The sequence below is a fragment of the Pimephales promelas genome, chromosome 5 (assembly GCF_988280905.1).
Source record: "Pimephales promelas chromosome 5, fPimPro1.hap1.1, whole genome shotgun sequence".
Lineage (NCBI taxonomy): Eukaryota > Metazoa > Chordata > Actinopteri > Cypriniformes > Leuciscidae > Pimephales > Pimephales promelas.
Window position 1 is genome coordinate 37,084,219 of NC_142773.1, and position 22,509 is coordinate 37,106,727.

The 22,509-nt window shown below is 36.3% G+C and overlaps 2 protein-coding genes across 12 annotated transcripts in view; both read left to right on the forward strand.

The window, feature by feature from the left end:
* kmt2cb (lysine (K)-specific methyltransferase 2Cb) overlaps positions 1–4,443 on the forward strand; it is a 118,912-nt gene extending 114,469 nt beyond the window's left edge. For all 8 annotated transcript variants that reach the window (XM_039677731.2, XM_089131420.1, XM_089131422.1 and 5 more), the window contains 4 exons: positions 701–817; positions 920–993; positions 2,198–2,306; positions 2,587–4,443. In XM_039677731.2, coding sequence (XP_039533665.2) covers positions 701–817; positions 920–993; positions 2,198–2,306; positions 2,587–2,679 — 393 coding nt within the window. In that variant the 3' untranslated portion in view covers positions 2,680–4,443. The remainder of the gene's footprint in view (positions 1–700; positions 818–919; positions 994–2,197; positions 2,307–2,586) is intronic.
* A 4,611-nt stretch (positions 4,444–9,054) lies between these two features.
* Positions 9,055–22,509, forward strand: part of prkag2b (protein kinase, AMP-activated, gamma 2 non-catalytic subunit b) — a 36,704-nt gene continuing 23,249 nt past the window's right edge. Inside the window, exons 1-3 of one of the 4 annotated variants that reach the window (XM_089131425.1) lie at positions 9,055–9,443; positions 12,641–12,712; positions 15,918–16,164. In XM_089131425.1, coding sequence (XP_088987551.1) covers positions 9,321–9,443; positions 12,641–12,712; positions 15,918–16,164 — 442 coding nt within the window. In that variant the 5' untranslated portion in view covers positions 9,055–9,320. Of the gene's footprint in view, positions 9,444–9,867; positions 9,958–12,640; positions 12,713–15,917; positions 16,165–22,509 lie in introns of those variants that run through there. The other 3 variants (XM_039677259.2, XM_089131426.1, XM_039677260.2) reach the window with 3 other exon arrangements.

The window sequence follows — 22,509 nt, forward strand, 5'->3', positions numbered from 1 at the left end:
CCCCATATCGCTCATTTAGGCTGAGCCCGGCCTGGCCCCAGGGAGGAGGCCCGGGCCACCAGGCGCTCGCATTTGAGCCCCAACCCCGGGCCTGGCTCCAGGGTAGGGTCCCGGCTGCGCCATGCCGGGCGACGTCACGGCCCTTGTTTTTGCCTCCAGCATAAAGGGTTTATGCAATTTATTTATTCAATTATTAATTGAGAAAACGGGTACAATCATTTTCAGGGAAACAAGTAGTATCCAGAAATGCCTCAAACCTTCCTTTTCTCTTTATAAAAAAATGGTATAAAAATATTTTTTAAAATCTAAAAATGCAGAAAGTTTTCTGTTAGGGTGTGGGTTTGGGTTGGGTTTATAGTAATGATAATTAGCTGTACAAAAACAATACAAGTGTACTGAATGTCCCAAGTAAACCTGCATGAAATAGCTCGAGCTAATACAAATACTCATACTCAGAAGTGAGCTAAACCTGACAAAACCTTATTTTAGGGATGTCCTCATGTGTAAAAATCAATATAAACATAAAGTAAATTGCAAAAATGCAGAAAGTTTTTAGTTAGGGTTAAATAGTATTTGTATATAGCTGTATATAAACACAATAGATGTCTATGGAACATTCCCCAGTGTGTGTGTGTGCATGAGAGAGTGATCTTAGTAGCCTTGGGTGAGGATGCATCTCTAATGCGTCTTGTGTCTGCAGGGTCTTGGGCTGTTTGCAGCACGTGACATTGAGAAGCAGACCATGGTGATTGAATACATGGGGGATATTCTGCGCTCTGAAGTGGCCATGAGGAAAGAGCTGCTGTACAAGGCTAAGGTAAAGCTCGCTCAACCAATGAAGGAATAGTGCTGGGAATAATGTTACCTTGACATGCCGTCTAAATGCGTTTGTCTAAATCTGTGTGGATTTCTCCAACAGAACCGCCCAGCGTACATGTTCCGCATCAGCAGTGACCGAGTTATAGACGCAACCAACTCTGGAAGCCCTGCAAGGTACAAAAATGAACTTGACGTGTAATTTCAGCTTTCAGATGTGTACATTACTTGATGATGCGTTATGGGAAGTGATGGGGAAGTTACTTTTAAAAAGTAGTGTAAGTCGTTTATCGTTACTTTTTTAAAAAGTAATCCGTTATTTTACTTAGTTACCCTATATGGAAAGTAACTTACTCGTTACTTTTACGCTACTTTTATGTTGCTCGACTTTGGGCAGAACCCAATATCTGTTCCTAAATCTGTAGGCCTACAAAGTTCTACTATACATAATGTCATATATAATGCAAAATGCATTTATCCAAATTTTTAATATTTATGATGAAATGCCATGATAAATATATCTATATATAGAAAGCTTGAAATGTCTTTAAACGAAAAAATTCAAAACGAAAAGAAATAGGCTACTCTCTGATTATGTAATCCATTATGTGCATTTCTAGGCGTACACGGAGATGGCATTCGCTGTCAGATCTGTCAAATGACGGAGATCGTTGTCAAATCTGTCAAATGACGGAGATCGTTGTCAAATCTGTCTCTGGGAAAAGTAACGTTGTGCCAAATTGAAAAAGGAACTAAGTTTCATTACCAAATTTTCAGTAGTAACACGTTACACTACTTTTTACCCGAAAAAGTAGTTACGTTACTGTTACACATTACACACAACACTGGTTATGTGCAATGTCAAACCTGACATATTACTGTCATTTTTAGTCACATTTTGCACAATTCAGAACACCTGTGAACTCAATGTTTAATATTGCTGTTTTACGATTACTGTTTGAAGCACTAATATTCAAAGTTTGAGGGATTTTGAAAGAAGACTGAATTTATTTAATCAAAAATACAGTAAAAACTGTAATATTGTGAAATATTAATAGCATTCAAAATAACTGTTTTCTGTTTAAATATATTTAAAAATGTAATTTATACCTGTGATGCAAAAACTGGATTTTCAGAACTCCAGTCTTCGTTGTCAATGATTTTTCAGGAAAATCCTGATTTGATGCTCAGGAAACAATTGTACTGAATCAGAACAAGCGTATAAACGTATAAACTTAGTGTGTCATTGCTTTTCTCTGAAATTTGAATCACAGTTTTGCCTAGTGAATGACAAAAAATGCTGTTGGAAAAATTCAAAGCGTGCTCTTGGATGCAAGAAGAAATGAAGTTATAATTCATTTGAATTGGATGTTTCCCTTAGATACATCAATCATTCATGCTCTCCAAATTGCGTGGCTGAGGTTGTCGCGTTTGAGCGGGGCTACAAGATTATCATCAGTGCCGCCCGCAGGATTGAGAGGGGAGAAGAGGTAAGACAGAGTGCCCTCTGGTGGACAAACTATACAACTCCAACACTCATGACATGGTTTAAGCGCGTTTCGTCCGTATTTTTGAAATATTCATTTATCAATATTCATTATAACTGCCGATACCGATAGTTTGGAAAATGCCTAATATCGGCCGATATTATCGGCCTGCCTCTATAATGCTCTCCTCAATCATGTGATTTTTAGAGTGTCTCATAAAAACGATCTGCAGAGCTTAATACGATTAGAGATTTGAACCACCTTATGAATGATTTTGTTGCAGCTCTGCTACGATTACAAGCTCACCCCGGTTGACGATCAGAGCAAGATCCCATGTCACTGTGGAGCCGCCAACTGCCGCAAGTGGATAAACTGAACAACTCTGAGGTGCCAATTTACCAGAGGAAACAGCCAATCCTGGAAGTTGTTTTAGCGGGCGATCATTTCTTAAAACGTGCAAAACTAAGAGGAAAACACAGCGCTGAAATACAGCATTGTGTGAGAGCCATTCGTATCATTTTCTTGACTTGAAAGGAAAAGGTTCCGTTATGTGCATGTGCCATGAGTGTGTGCGTGTGTGTGTGTGCGTGTGTGAGTGTTTGTTCGCCAGTTCGAATGCGTGTGCGTCACACAGGGCAGATTTCACCAGCGAATGAGGACGGAGAATGAGCGAGAGCACTGTGCCGGGTATGCCTTATAGGTCGATGGAGGGGGCAGGCCCATCTGTATGACGTGATCTGTACCGTAGAAATCAATGTAGAACATCACTGAATGGAGAATGTACGGAATTGACTTCCGCAAAGGGAAAAACATGTTGCACTAAAAAAAAAGAAAAGGAAAAAAAAAAAAAAGAAATGAACTCACGAAAAAAATACTTGATTCCATGAGTCAGTTTTATCCTAGATATCTCTCATTGTTTAGTGTAAGAAAATAAAGGTGTTTTGTATTTATTACTGTGTGAGTGAATGAATGGGGCCTATTTTTAAAAGCGGTTTTATGCCGATAAAAAGGATGCCCGACTGCGATTCTTGCACGCAGTTTGAGATTCTGTTACATCTGTAAATACCGTGTAAATATAGAGAAATATCAGAATGATTGACCAAATACGACCTTATTCACTACCTTATTCATATCGATATTCACATATTTTAGATGTGCTTGTTCTGTTTTTCTTTTCTTTTCTCCTTTATTTTCCTTTCCGGAATTATTTAACAAAGACACATCACGATACCACGTGTACACGTGTAATTACGAAACTGTACAGAATTACAAAGGTGATTTCACAAGAAAAGTATTTTCTCTGTGCTTAGGATGTGGTATTTGTAGTGACTTTGTGGTTTATTCATTATTGCTGACCATTTCGTTGGTTTCCATTTCATTTTATTCCATTTTATGTTACGGATAGCGGCGACACGGAATTGGAAACGAGAGACGTTCTAGTAAATCAGGTGGGATTGTAGATGTAGGGATAACTGTGAAATGAACTTTAAACCTCACAAACCGATTATGAGGTCACAAGCGTAACCTGTACAGGCACAAGTAGATCATGCTCACTTTTTATATATAAAGGCTGTCGTATGGATTTTATAAACACGCAGCGTTGCCGTCGGACGCTTTGTGTGTAATCGGTGGGAGGGAAGGGTCAGCGTAAATCTCTGAAAAATGTGTACATACGAGAAACATATGCTTGTATTAGTTTTATTGATTGAAGTGAAGCATCTGTTAAGAGAGCGCTATTCATTTTGTAGCCAAAAACTGTTTTTCCACACTTCACATGCCTTGTTATTTCAATTTGGGAGTTTCTGTGTGCACAATTTCACGTTGAAAAATGGACAGTTTAGACTTTGTATTGTACTGGGCATGAATTTTTTCAAAAGAGTCCGTTGTATATATTTTTTTCTCGATGAACAGCTGTAACAAAATTGTTTCATGGATATTTTCCTTGTCTTGTAAAATACATCAATTTCCTAGTGTTTTTTTTGTTTGTTTTGTTTTGTTTTGTTTTTTTGCTCTGTATAGTAGTCTAAATTGTTTTGGAAACTGAAGCTTTTTTGAAGTACACAGAGCGATATAGGGTTTGGTATTTGAGGAATTGAATTTACATTTACAAAAAAAATAATAAAATATTTTACATCATTAATTGATGCATAACTTATTTTTTCTGGAAATTTGTTGCTGTTTTATTGCGATTTTGTATTATTTATTTTATTTTTTATTATTGTGTTTTCTGTTTTCATTTTATTTTTTAAAGTTTATTGGGTTTATTGGGTTTCATTTGTACAGGTATGTCTATAGTTTTTATTAATTATTATTTCATTTTAATTATTTTAGTACATCCACTTAAATTAAATGAAAACGAGAAATGTTGCAATTAGCTGAAATAAAATAAATTTAAAGTGTTTTTTTTTTTTTTTTTCAGTTCAAATTTATTTTATATTAAACCTAAAACTGTATTCTGGACAAATGTGGGCAAAATAGTTTTGATTTATTTTTAAAAAATACTTCCCTTGATCTGAGCGGTACAAGACTTGGCTACTTTTCCTAAGTTTGCCTCCTGAACACACACTCAATTCTACAATGTTAAGTGGGTGAAAAAAGAAACTCCTTAATCTTGTATTTGGGTCAAAAATGGGCACCCATAGAAATGAATGGGAAAATGTAATTTAGCATTCTAAAATAAGCCAAAATAAGACACCAGGTGACAGCAAAGTCACTTCATCTTTAGGTTTTAGCTCTAAGAACTTATTGGACTGATGTTTTAATGTAGTTAAAAAAATAAAACATAAACATAAGCATAATTTACATAGAAAATATGGCACTTTTTGAAGTAAATAAATTCAAAAATACCCCCAAAATAAAAAATAAACACCATAAATGGATAGACAAAACTTTATCGAAGACAGTGATATAACATTTATAATAAATAAAAATTAGGATCACACCTGAGTCCTCTGTGCCCACATTTGTCCACAATTAAAGGATTAGGGGCTATAAAGTGAATACGGTTTGAGGGCCATATTTTTAGTTTTAGTTAATTATAACTGTGATGTGTTGATATTTTTGGAGGTATGCAAGCTGTGCAAGATGTAATAACAATAATTTATTCTGTGCATTAAAGGCATTTTCGCACCTAACTGCAAAACAGAGGAGCTTTTGACAGCGGGGGACAATCATTCACTTAACAACAGATCTTCATTTAATCTCAGGGAAGGGGCCGTATGTAAGTATATGATGTTAAAAGACCCTCTCGAACTTCCTGGGACACTATAGCACACCCTGAGGCCTCTGGAAACTCATGTTATACTGACTGTGTTCTTCAACCATTACAAGGTCCATGTCACACCCTGATCTGACACTGATGAACTAGTCTTATTTCATGTTCCATGTTATAGTCTTTGGTACTGTTTTCACTTTTTTTTATTAATAATATGGTACTTGATTATTGTTGTTTTAATTTGCTTGCTTTTAATATCAACATCAACAAATAATACCAACAAATGGATCTAATACCATGTGCATTTAAATACAGTGGTGTTAAACGATATAGGCTACACCCCAATACAAAGGTCTGGGTTTTTTTTATTTATTTTTTATTATTATACTTTCTGATACCATGATGTAGCTTATTTTGGCCAGGAACTGCACATTTAGACAGGAAGAAAGTCTGAATGACATGTAAAATGACAATATAAAAAAACATTTGGGCATAAATTTAAGGTTTATGTATTTAAATTGCATAATATTTCCATCCATTTAGATGACACGGTTTTAAAATAAACTAATAAACTTAATGTTATTTACATTTGTCGGTTATACATAAATTAATCAAGTCTTCTTCAAGCTAATCTGATTTTTATATACAATCGTTAATGGTAACCTTTGTCATGTGGATCATTACAACACACTATAGGTTACAAACTGAGGCAATTAGCTCAATTAAAGTTCTTCATGTTTAACTTGAGGTTGACGTCTCTGCAAATAATAAAGGATTATAGTACTTCAGCTTTTCTTAATTAAGACAAAGCCTCACTGGGTTAACATGTGGAATCATTAATAAAAGGCGCCACCTGCTGGTAAACATAAAATAAAATGAGAGAGTTTGAGAAATTACAAATAACTGCAATGAAAGAGGAACGAAAATATAAAACATAACTGGGCCAAGTTATATAGATATGGTAACACTGTAGCCAATAAAAAAACAGATTACTTGTGTCTACTTAAAGGGATAGTTCACTTTGAAATTAATTTTTGATATGTTTTAGCTTACCTCAAGGGCATCCAAGATAGGTAGGTGTCTTTTTTTCCGCAGTATTTTCAATTTTGATATTTTTAGGTCAACCCGTTCTTGTCTGTCAGTCATATAATGGAGGTCTATGGTCACCACCTCAAAGAGCATGCACAGAGAAGTCCAAATCAAACATGATTTAATGACTCATAAATGTAAGTACATATTGATGGCCCAAGACACGAAATTAGCAGTTTGTGTGAGAAAATGAACAGTATTTATATCGTTTTTACCTCTTGTAACCACAGTCACGTCCAAGTACTCTGAGGGCGCGGGCACTTACATTACATTACATTTACGAGTCATTAAATCATGTTTGATTTGGACTTCTCTGAAGGGCAATATTACATAATGATGAACTAGAAGAAATTATCACATAAGAGTCATTGTCCGAGTGCACTAAATTACTCAGTTTGCTCTACATTTGGATCCATAATGAAGATCGAATTGACTTATCAATCTAGCATATCGTCAGACACATGACAATGCAGGAATGTGATAATTATCAAACTGATTTTAGCACCGAAAGTGTGATGTGATGTTTTAAAGCAATTTTTGTGTTGCAAATCAAAACAATATCTGCTTCCAAGTATTAAACCTGGCAGAGAATCCATAATGACACAGGAGTCATTAGGTCTGTTGATTGCTCTACAGAGTCCTATTACAGCCAAGCAATTTGAGTCCATTTTGCAGTACCAGCTGCACCCCATATTCAGACACTGCTCCATTATGATGATCCCGTATTCCAGGATGATAATGTCTTCACACACACTGCTACACAAATACAAATGCCAGGAAGAAATCAGACACCTCCAAAGGCCTCCCGAATCACCAGATCTAAACATTAATAAATCTGAGCAGATGTCCAGCCTCTATGTAATTATTCAAATGCGATATTTTTAAGTTTATGTAAAATACTAAAAGCAACGAGTGTTTTACTGCGAATTTGCCTTTTAATGTTGTTATTATGCATCTAGACTCCATAGATCTATAAAACTACTACTGAGTGTCACCACAAAACAAATTAAGTTAACATAATCTAATAATTAGGGTTGTCAAACGATTAATCGCATCCAAAATTAAAGTTTGTGTTTACATAATTTATGTGGGTGCACTATAATTATTTTAGATATATAAATACACACACACAAATATTGTATATATTTAAGAAATATTTTCATGTATATACTGTATATATAATTTAAATTATATAGACATAAATATTTTATATATAAATAATATTTTTTTCTTAAACATACATGCACGTGTGTGTATTTATATATATACAAAATAATTATACACAGTGCCCCCACATATATTAAGTAAAAAACTTTTATTTTGGATGCAATTAATCGCGATTAGTCTCTTGACAGCCCTACTAATAATATTATATTGTTTACCATTCAAGCAAACAAACAAACAAAAAAAACCCCACTTTATTTTATTGTTATGTAGAAATCTCTTTGATACAGTGGCTCCAAAATTAGGCTGTTTAAGTCTTTTAAATGCATGATTTTTTGTTTTTTTCATTTCCTTTACATATCTTTTGGTGTTTCACAAAAGAAAATGTGTCAGATAGATGATGAAACAAAAGTGATGTATAATATGTTCGCGAAATAAGCCAATTTTAGGGTCTCTGTAAGAATAAGTGCTCCCATCAAATAGCTTTTACATGTACTAAGACCACTGGGGAAGTGGAATGTGGGTAATATGTTGTTTGCACACATTCAATACTGAATAAAGTTGTTGTTTTATGGTACATTAGCGCCCCCTAAAGGCTTTATTATGCAACTCCACTGACTGTTCTATAAAACTTTGAACTACAGACATTGTTCATATTTGAAGACCAGATTTGTTATCTATTAATTAAGCTTAAAATTTATGTTAGGGTATGTGGAGCATATAAACTACTTTGTCACAAATACTTGCACAACATAAATCAAATACATTTAATAACAAATGTGAAACGCTTATTGAATTTTCTCCTATTATCTTTGCCTTGACATGATAGGTAGGACTAGTTTATGGATACGGGTCTTGCAAGAGAATCATTTGGATTCAGTCAGGCTTCAGTTCTACTAAACTATGGCAACATTTTATCCTTAAAAATGTACTATCTATTTTCATGCGACAACGACCAGACGACGTTTTTCTTTCCATTATGTTGGTTGTTTAAAATATAGGCTAGGGGCCCTATATTTAAAAATAGCCACATACATACGCTTGAAATTGAATTAATACGAGTGGTCTTTGTAAATATTTAATAATAGTGGCATATGACTGTAGCTATTTGAATGAATATGAATGGAGAGTGACTCAGTGGAACTCCGTCAGCTGACACTTTCACAATTCGCTGCAGACAGACGAACTTATGTCTCTAACTGAGGTAAATAAAACTCTCTTTGTAACAACAGTTTTATTCTACTACGACTTTACAGCACTTCACCATGCAGTGGAAGGGTGTGCGCAACTCCGGGCGAATCGACTGCTCGGTGCGGGAATCGAACCCATGACAGAAGCGGAGTTGAATGCGGATGTCCTGAACGGCGCGCTGACACTGATAAGGAACTGGAGTGTCGGGATGTGCTCGTTTTAAGTCAGACGAGCTTTTGCTAAATCTCCACATTACGGACGACTACGTACTTAGGCTAATCGGTAAACTGGAGTGGATCAATTCGCGAGTGGAGAGCGTGTGCCCTTCATATTAAAAGAAGATTTATAACTGCAGAAAAATGGGAAGTACAGTGATGGACTCCAAGAAAAAGGATTGTACAAAGAAATCCTCAAAGAAAAAGCGATCTCTGCACCTAAACATGCCAGTGAGTTTATTTTCGCATGTGCTTCGACAATTCCGCGTGAGTTGCGTAGGCGCCTGGAACTGTCTACTGTTATCATCTCATTGTTTACATTTAAACGTTCTGATGCAGTTTTGGAATGCTAAAGGTTTTGTTTTCAGAACGTCTTAATGTTACATTTTATCATGCAATAAGTTATAATTGCAACTTATTAAGTTAACATTTCAGTCGATGTGTTTTGAGTTTCTTTATTACTCCTGCGCTATTTATCTAATTACAACCGCGCGAAAAGTATATATTATATTTTAGTATGAAATCAGTTCTGCTTGAGCTATTCAGAGCTGTCAAAACATGAGTTGCAAGGAACCTCCCCCGCCCCGATGCGAACGCAACGCGTGTCGCGTGTGTTGAACAGGCCTACGTTTGTTTGCGTACGACAACAAAACAGAGCGCACGCGCTAGTGTATTACGTTTTCGAGAATATTGCCTGAAATACGCTTTAAATATTACTGTACATGGTTTGCTACGTCATGCTGTTCCATGAGCCTGGCTGTTTAGAAAGCTGAAAGAGGAAGTAAGGAGGCAAACAGCTGCAAGAGAGTCGTGACTCATCATAGCGTTGCATGCAGAAAATCAGAAAATGCGTGCAATCTCTCTCTCTCTCTCTCTCAAAACGAAGATAAGGGGAAATTATGATATGATAAATATATGCTGTCTTTCTTGACTTGGAGATATTAAGTTTAGTACTGAAGCCATGGCACCTTGCGTTCTTTGTCCAAGTGATATTGCATGCTTTGTATGCAACATCATCTATTGCATATCTAGCTATTTTCAACCATGCTGCTAATATATTGTTTCAATCTTTATTTACTGCCCATGGTCCATATTTGATTATTTTTCCCAGTGGAACAATAAAATAAATTTAAAGAATATTCACACAGCTCTTTTCCAAGATTTTTCTTAGTGATTAATGCTTGGTCATGACGCATGAGAGGGCATGAGAGGTTTGGCTTCAGTGATGTCAAAACTGTAACGCTGACGCACCGGTTTTAAACACAAATGAAAGATTCAGCATAAAGAATACTGTTAGTGTCATTAGCTACAGAAGCTTAAGGATATAATACAAAGTTTTATGGACTATTTTTATGGGCATTTTATTGGACCTAGCAGTTAACTTTAGATAATGACAAAAAAATCCTCCCTTTAAAGTTGTGGTGAATCTTCCTTGTTGTGACGTGTATCAGACAGAAAACTGATGAGTGGATTTTAAGATGTTTAAATTGTTTTCAAAAGTGGAGGCAGATGAACCTTATTTAAAAATGAAACATGCATGCATTTAAGAAATATACGGGGTGAAATTCCATTTCATTATAACTTGCTTATCCTTTTTTGTTTCACTGAATACATTACAGTAGGCTACACAGGTTTGGTACAACATACGCAGGAGTAAATACTGACTGAGGTGATTTGAGTTGTTCCTTTAAAATGACCTACTCTTTAAAGCTGTTTGTTGTTGTTGTGTATCTGAACACTGCAAAAAACTTTCCTCTTCCAGTGCAGCAGAATGGCTTGAGTTTCTCATTATAAAAACACCTATTATGCTAGTGTAAATATCATATCATGTAGGTCTGTCTTACATATTTGATTGTGGTCCATAAAGCAAAGGTCTTCAATTGGCACCTTCCAAAGCTATCAAATGATAACATGAACAACAAATATCACCGCCTGCTCTATCTTACAGTTTATCTACAGTTTCATGTTTAGTTTCGGTTTAGTTTAAACACGCTTTTAGCATGCTGATAATTTATTTGTCTAGAAACAACACATTTTTTAATTATATTCCTGTACCTGTACTGTAGCCTAAATATCACTTAATGTTTGTATATCATGAAAAGTCCCTTTGGGAAATACAAACTATAGCTCTTTTGTTTGTTTGTTTGTTTTTACAATAATGACCACTGTTTTAAGATGTGGGTTTTCCATTTATTCATCTGCCTCTATATTCATAACATCTCTGTCCATATGAGAGGTGTGTCCTGGCTCCGCTCATAAAGGACTCTCTGTTCAAATGCTGCCGTTTGGGAGGGGGTTGGAAAGTAAGAAATATAAAATCTTGGCCTTAAGACAAAACCATAAAATCCCTGGTACCCGAATAAAAATATTAGTAACTGCACGTTAACGTATAACCTCAGGTAGAACGCTTCAGACAGTCTGGAATGTAATATTTTGCTATTGTCAGAGGCGTGTTTTGACTATGATTGGTATGTAGCGTTTGGTAAATTGGTTCTGGTCATTGTCTGGGAAGACAAAATTCCTACTTGTCAGCGGTTGCTATGTTTATTTCTGGTACTTGTTAATACAACTTGTTGAGGATGGCAAGCAATAGCAATAGCATCATGTCAAAAATGGATTAGTAGAACAGTTCATCATTTGGTGCAATAGCGTTCTGCAATTCCAGTATATTCATTATGTAAATATAATACACATCTTTCATAGATGACATGTTAAGCACTGCAGTAAAGGAAGTAGTTTATCAATGCAATGTCAAAAAGTGAAATTGAGGTTAGCGTAACAATATAGTTACAATAGTTATCATTTTTATTTGAAAAATGTCAGTATACTATGCATTACTGTAAGAGGTTTGGTCTGGACCTTATAAGAGTTGGTTAAACTAGTTGGACAGGAGGAGTAGTAAGTATTGTGAACTGATAATGAATTGAATATTATATTGAGAATGTAAATGTGTCATCGTGTGCTATCAATTTAACGTAGCCTTGGCAACTTTTGGCAAGTTGGAGTACCCGTAACTTACTGTTGAGTTAAGGTTATTAACAGTGTTGGGGAAAGAAGTTACTCTTAAAGGGATACTCCACTTTTTTTGGAAATAGGCTCATTTTACAACTCCCCCAGAGTTAAACAGTTTGGTTTTACCGTTTTTGAATCCATTCAGCCGATTTTCTGATATTTAGAAGAATATCAGTAAGCAGACAGTTTCTGGTCTCATTGACTTCCATAGTAGGAAAAAAATATACTATACACCATAACACCATCTTAAATGGCTGATTAATCCTAATTTTCTTCATTATCTAACATCATCTGCTTAATAATGATTCATAAATATTGATTCTGTTAAGCTTCAATGATTGTTTCTTCATTCATTCACTATTTTCTGAAAAAAAATTATCTTTAAAAGGCCATGTTTTGAGTCATATGGTTTGGCTTTTATCGTTAACTCTGATGTTTTTTTCTTTTAACAGGATTTGAGCACATTTGCATCCTCTCTTATGGACGGTGAGACTGACAGATCAGACAAAGATAAAATACAAAAGGTAAAATACACAAAATGGCAATCTTTCACCAGTTTTTGTCCACGTAGAGCGTTCCAAATCATTAATTTCAGTATGCTACCTAACTGTATAAAGCTGCTGTACTGTATGTGTAGAGTAGAGAGCAAAACAGAGCCTTTGCATGTGCGATTTGAAGGAATTATATATGGATTGTTACATGATGATTGATGAGTTATATTCAGTGTTGTGCAAGTTACTTCCAAACTGTAATACATTAGGTATTACTTGTTACTTTTATTTAAAAGTAATTCATTACCATACAATATTACTGTCTCAGAATTGTAATGCGTTACATTATACTCATGTATTACTTTTGAGTTACTTTCACCAAAATAACTAAGTAGAACTTAACTTTTGGGCTGTAACGAAATGAAACCGAAATCGCCATTCGCCACACGACTCAGATTCACGAACCTACAGAATCGCGACACACCTCTTCCAACTCCCAGCATTATTCTCCTTACCGTCCAGATCCAATGCTGCCTTATCTTTAAATTAGGCTATTACTATTATTTGAAGTTAACATTTGAAGTTAACCACAAAACTAGTTGAGGATAAATTATTGAAAATTGGGGAAGTCCAGCATTATGGACATGACATTTGCAGTCAAAACTTGAAATAAAAATTCTCAGAAAATACATGTATTGAAACGTATATAGGCTACTTCCTTAAAGGACTCCAGACATTAGACAAATATCAGTCTATGTTTTATTTTTAATATTAGGGAAAAGACACACATTCATGCGTGACAAAAAAAATAGGAGGCAAAATATATTTTTTGTAATTCTGTTAATTACACTGGGCAAATCGGATGAGGAAAGGTTGGCTCTCCAGTCTGCATAGAACTTAAAATATTCATTTTATTTTAGTTTTCGTGTTCGCATTTATGAGGAAAAAACAATGTTACAGACGCGACCGCTCTGAACTGGCACTAAAAGACTGCTTTAAAACTTTCACATAGTCTGTTGCCTTTAAGAAGTAAAAGCAGACAATACACTGTAATACAAGCCTCACTGAACATGTAACGAGTAAAATATTACTGAAAATTGATTAGTAATGCCTTACACTACTGCGTTACAGCAAAAAGTAATATGTTACAGTAATGTATTACTTTTGTAATGTGTTACTCCCAACACTGGTTATATTACACATAAATAGGACTGACTTGTCCAAACGTGTACTTTGGTGGTAAAAAAAAAAAAAAAAAAAATTTGTGCCGGTGTTGCCCACACTAGTTTTGTTGTTAGACTGGCATAGACCGGTTGACCTGAAACGTTAGGGAAACCTGCTCATGAATAAGAGGCTAGGCAAACTTTCTTTTCACATGCTGTTTTGCCTATTTCATACTCAACAATTGAAATGCTGTCTCCGTCTATGGCTATGGATGATGATTTTGCACAGTAAGGGGAAAAATTATTCCAGCACTTTTTGTCATCCAAGATGTCCATGTCATGTAACCTTGAACCGTTTGGTTCCCAGTGAAGTCCATTATATGGAGAAAAATGCTGGAATGTTTTCATCAAAAACCTTAATTTCTTTTCGACTGACGAAAGAAAGAAATGGATATCTTGGATGACATGGGGTTGAGTAAATTATCAGCAAAAGTTTTTTTTTTTTTTAAGTGAACCACTCCTTTAAATGTGCCAGAATTACTAAGTGAAGTATATAAATGGCGGTATTTGTAATAGGTCAGAGTGAACTGGTCATGCACAAGTTACTTACAGCTAACTCTTTATATATTTTTATATTTATTTACCTTGTTGATATAATCCATGTCTAATTGTAAACTAACTGTGCCAAATATACAGTGTCTATAAAAATGATTCAGCCCGCCTTGGACATTTTCACGTTTTATTATTTTAATTACAACATCTAATATTTATATCTCACCCACTCAGAGCTAAGCTTGAAGGTGACGCCTACCCTTCCCCTTATAATCAAAGGCCAAGCAAAGCTGAGCCAATGAAAACAGCCTGTGAAGCAACCGCAGCCTAGTGAATGGGCACATTAGCAAATAAACAAAAAAGTGTTTGCCAAAGAGTTGAAGGTCAGTAGTACTTTGAAATACTAACCATTTAGGGCGCTAGACGCACTGCCGGCTTAACTTGAAACTGATTGTTCATTGTGCAATGAGGTTTGAGAAAACATGCTTGTTTTCAGGTTGTACTCAGATCAGCCACACAGAACAGCTAAACTTTGAAATAGTACATTGTTTTATTTTTACTTTCTTAATTCTCACAAAATTGCAAATGTGTATAAATGCTGAAATGCAAATACTGTATATAATTTTGTGAGAATTAGGAAAGTAAAAGCAAACCAAACAAAACTATGCAAATATCAGTGTATATTAACTATTTCAAAGTTTAGCTGTTCTGTGAGGCTGATCTAAAGTTCATTTATTAGCTATACTTTGGCAACTTAAGAAATATTGCCAAATTTGCCAAAGGATAGTTAATAAATGAATATATGAAGAGTTCAGATGCAAAAGCCTCTAAATGCCATTTGAAATTTTCTTCTTTAATGATGATTTTTATCAAACTTGTATATTTAAGTTCAGTAATTTCACTTAAATAACAATTAATAGGTAATTATCATTGCCATTTAAGTGAAACCACTGAACTTAATTATACAAGCTTGATAAAAATGATCATTCTAGAAGAAAATTTCAAGAGGCTTTTGCATCTGAACTCTTCATATTAAGTCAGTACATTTAATATTGCAAGATTGTTTTGAAGCCTTGAGGTCACTACATCTCTTCTCCAATTCTTGTTGAAAATATTTCTCCTTCAACGTGTGTTGTGCAATGTTTTGGCTTCGTCTTGCTCTTTTCAAGTAGTATGCTGATGTAGTGATATTCTCATCCTGTTTGGCCTGGTATCACATCAATGCATTGAAGCACTTCATTCTCGCTTCAACTTCATGGCAAAGCTCTCTGTTCAAAAGTCTCAAACTACTGGGCAGATACAGCTGATGTTTCAGGAGATTACATTCCAGGTTATAAACAAAATGAAGCGTGGAATGTCGGACACTTCATGCGCTCAATTGTCACAGCTTTCCTTACATAGCAGAAGCGGAGGGAGGGGGAAGTGTAATATAAGTATAAGTGTATGGTGTATATTGCGTCATTTGGGACATAACTACAATCTATTTTCTCTTAAAAGTTCAATAACACATATTTTGCCCACAGGGTGACAGAAGTGACTCAGCTACCCCATGTTTGAGGTCTCCTGCCAGTCAGCCCTGTACCCCAGTTTCAGCCCCCATTTTTCCCAAGACCAGTCCTGGATCTCCTAAAACCATCTTCACACGTCCACTATCTTCTCACCTGGACTCACCTCCCAAATCTCCTCGCCGTCTCAGTTTAAGTGGTATCTTCCGCTCCTCGTCCAGCTCAGCCCCTGCCAGCATCAAGCTCTTCTCCAGATCTAGAAAAAGTGAGACCCAAGTCTACTCATTTAATATTTTCAATTGATTTGAACCTATATTATTTTCCATTAATAAAAAAAACTGCATATTCCAGGCTTTAGCTGATGAACTTAGCTGTACTTGAGGCAATTATATTATTCACATATATTCTAAGTCTTATTGCAAAACATTTACTTGTGGCTTAATACTGTACCATGGACAAAAATCAACAGGCTTAAAGGGATAGTTCATTTTAAAATACATTTTTGATATGTTTTAGCTTACCTCAAGGGCATCCAAGATGTAGGTGTCTTTGTTTTCACAGTATTTTCATTTTTGATATCAAGTGGACAATCGAAATAAAGTGTAACCCAAAAACTAAATCAGCATGGTAAGAATTCAAACAGCAAATTCCTCAGTAGTCGATTTTATCTGTATACTGATCATAGACCTGTCTTCTTTTATTATAATGGTTTTGGGGAAGCTGATCGTGCATCAGTGTCAATGGGGAATTTTAACAAGAGTTTGACTTCCTGTTAACCTGCTTTCAAAAACACCCGAGCAGGAAGTGGTTAGATCATGATTTGGGTTTTCTAGCCTTTGATTTTTGAGCACATGCTGTTAGGCCAAATTGTGCAGAATGAATATGCCCATTAAGCAGTTTCTTAGATAATAGATAACAGACATGGGCACACATCACTGTTTCTCAAGTCAGAGTCATTTTGTGGTCTGGAAATGAATTGAGTGAGGGGTTGTTACAGTATTTAAAGGCCAGAATCAGGCCCACAGTCCATTCGCCGACTTCAGTAACCAGACAGTTTCTGGTCCCATTGACTTTCATTGTACAGTATATATTTTTTTTTCCTACAATGGAAGTCAATGGGACCAGAAACTGTCTGGTTACTGATATTCTTCTAAGTATCAGAAAATCGTCTGAATGGATTCGAAAATGGTAAAACTCAACTGTTTAACTCTGGGGGAGTTGTAAAATGAGCCTATTTCCAAAAAAAAGTGGAGTATCCCTTTAATTTAATAAGAAAGAAAGACACGAATAATTATAATTAATATAATAGTATAATAAATTATATAATAGTGAATTATATAATAGTAAATTATATAATAGTAAATATAATTATATAATAGTGTGGCAGAAAAAAAAAACACAGCACCTTCTCAGTCTTGTTTCAAGTGTTAGTTCCAAAAACCTGCATGCTGACAGTGAATACTGTATGTGCTGTGCACAATTATTTTCTTAACCATGAATCTGGGTGTTAAAAAAAAATAAAAATACCCTACTAAATCACTGATAATAGGTCTGTAATAGGGGATGTATTATGTGATGTGGTTTATGCCATTGATCTTCTCTAAATTTGAAACATGAGCTAGTTATACTGGTATTAAATTAGATAGCCATATATTCGTGAGCCTAGGACTGACAAATCTCCCTCTCTGTTTTTTGAAGGTTTTAGTTTGAGAATCCCCCCACAGCTCTAATAATGAAGAAGAATGACTGGATTGTTTTTTTTAATTAATGATAGCTCTGCTTTCTGCATTTAAAAGCTTTTATATTGCTGCACAATATCAGATCTCATCTCATTTTAAGTATATTGATAATGATAACACTGAAGAAGTATGCAACCAAAATGTTATGGTAAATACAATATATATATATACACTCACCGGCCACTTTATTAGGTACCCCATGCTAGTAACGGGTTGGACCCCCTTTTGCCTTCAGAACTGGCTCAATTATTCGTGGCATAGATTCAACAAGGTGCTGGAAGCATTCCTTAGGGAGTTTGGTCCATATTGACATGATGGCATCACACAGTTGCTGTAGATTTGTCGGCTGCACATCCATGATGTGAATCTCCCGTTCCACCACATCCCAAAGATGCTCTATTGGATTGAGATCTGGTGACTGTGGAGGCCATTTGAGTACAGCGAACTCATTGTCATGTTCAAGAAACCAGTCTGAGATGATTCCAGCTTTATGACATGGCGCATTATCCTGCTGAAAGTAGCTATCAGAAGTTGGGTACATTGTGGTCATAAAGGGATGGACATGGTCAGCAACAATACTCAGGTAGGCTGTGGCGTTGCAACGATGCTCAATTGGTACCAAGGGGCCCAAAGAGTGCCAAGAAAATATTCCCCACACCATGACACCACCACCACCAGCCTGAACCGTTGATACAAGGCAGGATGGATCCATGCTTTCATGTTGTAGACGCCAAATTCTGACCCTACCATCCGAATGTCGCAGCAGAAATCGAGACTCATCAGACCAGGCAACGTTTTTCCAATCTTCTATTGTCCAATTTCGATGAGCTTGTGCAAATTGTAGACTCAGTTTCCTGTTCTTAGCTGAAAGGAGTGGCACCCGGTGTGGTCTTCTGCTGCTGTAGCCCATCTGCCTCAAAGTTCGACGTACTGTGCGTTCAGAGATGCTCTTCTGCCCACCTTGGTTGTAACGGGTGGTTATTTGAGTCACTGTTGCCCTTCTATCAGCTCGAACCAGTCTGGCCATTCTCCTCTGACCTCTGGCATCAACAAGGCATTTCCGCCCACAGAACTGCCGCTCACTGGATGTTTTTTCTTTTTCGGACCATTCTCTGTAAACCCTAGAGATGGTTGTGCGTGAAAATCCCCGTAGATTAGCAGTTTCTGAAATACTCAGACCAGCCCTTCTGGCACCAACAATCATGCCACATTCAAAGTCACTCAAATCACCTTTCTTCCCCATACTGATGCTCGGTTTGAACTGCAGGAGATTGTCTTGACCATGTCTACATGCCTAAATGCACTGAGTTGCCGCCATGTGATTGGCTGCTTAGAAATTAAGTGTTAACGAGCAGTTGGACAGGTGTACCTAATAAAGTGGCCGGTGAGTGTATATATATATATATATATATATATATATATATATATATACTGTATATATATGTATATATGAAGAGTTCAGATGCAAAAGCCTCTAAGTGCCATTTGAAATTTTCTTCTTTAATGATGATTTTTGTAAAACTTGTAAATTTAAGTTCAGTAATTTCACTTAAATAACAATTAATAGGTAATTATCATTGCCATTTAAGTGAAATCACTGAACTTAAATATACAAGCTTGATAAAAATGATCATTCTAGAAGAAAATTTCAAATGGCACTTAGAGGCTTTTGCATCTGAACTCTTCATATATATATATATATATATATATATATATGCTATTGTATAAATACAGTAAACAGTATTTTTGAGAATGTGAACTCATAAGCCGTTATTCACAGCTGAAAGAAAAAACAGACATAGCTGAACTTCAGAGATACTCCATTATCTGTAAACTGCAGCTATAATTTATAGTTAAAATGTGTTCAAGACATAACAAGACACATTACGAGCAGTGAGTCATTCTACCCTGTGTGAAGAGGTTTGTTTCATCTCAGTATGAAGAATATTCCATAAATGTGTCCAGCAATAGAGATGGGAGTGGGAAGACTATGTTCCTCACTGAATCTAAATGAATACACCTAAACAATTCTGGGTGCTGGCCATGTTTCTAAATTGTTCTTCAATAAGAGGACTCTTCTGAAGCCCGTTTGTCTCAGGCGGGTCACGGGAACGTCTCCATTGACGAAAAGCTTTTAGAGCAATTTTCAGATTGCAAGTTCAGTTTTAAGAGCTCTTTTTTATGGGCTCATGCTGATGATTGTGGTGGCACATTTTGGGTACACTTTATTTGAATAATATAAAACCTGAGCATTTACATGCACTGAGATCCCGATTCATCTGTTTGACCTCCTCCACTTTTGTTAAATCAAAAGTACGTATATATTGCAAGAGTGGTTTGCCTACAGTGGTTCACGCTGCAGGACTGCCAAATGACTAAAGAAACGTTATCAGCAAGATTGTAGAAAACTGTACATTGCCACCCACTGCTACTTAGACCAACAATGTAAATAAGCGCAGTTACTATAGCTAAATACAGTATGTGGGAGAGCTTTGCTATTTGACGATATTGTACTGCAATAGGTAGCACTTCAAAGTGAATACCAAATCAAAACTCGTTTGCACTTGCACATTATTTGTAGTTGAAAGGGTTCATTTCCAAATTTCTTTGATTATTTTCAACCCTACAATATTATATGGTAAATAAATTGATTCTGACCTGCACTCGCCTGGTATTAAACGGCGTTATCATCAGTCTGATCACAAGTGGACAATGCTAATACAGATGTAAACGGCTTCTAAAACGAGCTTTGAGCTTGTCCACTTTCCACCACTTCCAGAGGTAATCGAAAATGCATTCAACCAGATTGCTTTGGTAGTGTAAACGCTCATGTGGTCAATGTTTGAAGAGCCACAAAAGACCATCTACTCTCCATACTCACCTGATGCGTAAACATAATGGGAAGCGCGCAACCCAGACGGTTTTAAACTCTGCTGGCTGAAGAACTAAGTTTGGTTTGAAGAGGAAAAACTGACCAAGCACAATGTTCTCTTACCATTCCTGATTTCTAACGCTCACAGAGTTTGGTCTTGCGGCTGTCAGAGCAGAAACTGAAGTTGCTGCTCTCCGTATGATTTTCTGGCATTTCCAGTCGTGTTAAAATGTCAATTGTAAATAATGTCCATTAGATCACACATTTTCCTGCCCATAGACCCTCCCCTCGAAGAAGTCAGGACAGAAGTGGTTAAAAGTAGACAAAAAAGAAGGATTAAAACACCAGGTGTAAACGGGAATGTATCTCCCTCGTCTACTTGTGATTTGATCAATCAAAACACATTTTAATGCCTGGTGTAAACTAGGCCTTGGACTCAAAACAAGGCCTCAAACGTGTCAGCTATCTCCTTTACTTCCCAGCAGGAGGCACTGTGAGTCAAACATTCATCACAGTTTGAGGAGTTAGATGATAATTCATACTTCAAACAAAGTACATAGGTTATGTAGTTGCTGTTTCCCCTGACATACTGTACATCACTCCTTACGAGCTTTGATTGAACACAGTTGTGTTCAGTTATAGTGAGTCAGACATTGATCTCAAAGAATAATATAGTCTGTTTTGATTGACCACTCAATCTTTCCGTTTCACTCTGAACATGTTTAGAAGGATTTATTCTCTTTATTGGACTGAAGCGTTTTGTGGCAGGGTGTTAACACCAGGAATCACATGAGTTGCAGGCTCACAAAGACAGAGCTCTCAGGATCAGCACTTTTTTAAGGTCACTGCTGTAACGGCTCTATATTATTGTCTGCCCTGGAAGAGAAGGCAGTACTGAACAATCAGGAAGAGATGGGATTTTAAACTGCAGAAGTTAAACTATAGGATTGAGATCACAAACAGCTGTTCAGTTGCTCTTGTTAATATTAAAGGGTTAATTCACCCAAAAATGTTGTCATCATTTATTCACCCTCAAGTCGTTCCAAAGCTGATACACAATTGAAGATGTTTTAATGAAATCTTACAGCTTTCTATCCCTCCACTGACACTTTACACAACTACTTCTTTGATGCATAAAGATATCGTAAAACTAATTCATAATTGAGCGGTTCAGTCTACATTTTCTGAAAGAGACATGATTGCTCTATATGTTGAACAGATTTAACTTAGGCTTTTATTCCAACCCGATCTCACGGGAATTCGTACGAATTCAACGAGGTGGCTAATTCGTAACAATTCATATGACCTCACTCATACGAATTACGATTTTTGCTAAACCGTACAAATTTTACGATTTGGCCAATTCGTACGAATGGCCTACCCCTGACCCCGCCCCTAAACCCAACCATCACGTGGGTTTAGACAAATCGTATACGAATGCGTACGAGTGATGAATTAGTACGAATTAGTCACTTTTTAATCACTCGTACGAATTTGTACGTGAGATAGACGTCGTGAGATAGGGTAGTTATTCGCATATAAACATTCATCAATTTGCACATCAGTTATGGTAAATGGAAAAACGGAAACTTGACATGTGAGAACCAATGAGGTTCATTCTCGTGTTACGCATCACGTTTTAGCTTCCTCAAGAACCAATGAGGTTCATTCTTGTGTTACGCATCACTTTTGAGCTTCCTCAAGAACCAATGAGGTTCATTCTCGTGTTACGCATCACGTTTTAGCTTCCTCAAGAACCAATGAGGTTCATTCTTGTGTTACGCATCACTTTTGAGCTTCCTCAAGAACCAATGAGGTTCATTCTCGTGTTACGCATCACGTTTTAGCTTCCTCAAGAACCAATGAGGTTCATTCTTGTGTTACGCATCACTTTTGAGCTTCCTCAAGAACCAATGAGGTTCATTCTCGTGTTACGCATCACGTTTGAGCTTCCTCAAGAACCAATGAGGTTCATTCTCGTGTTACGCATCACGTTTGA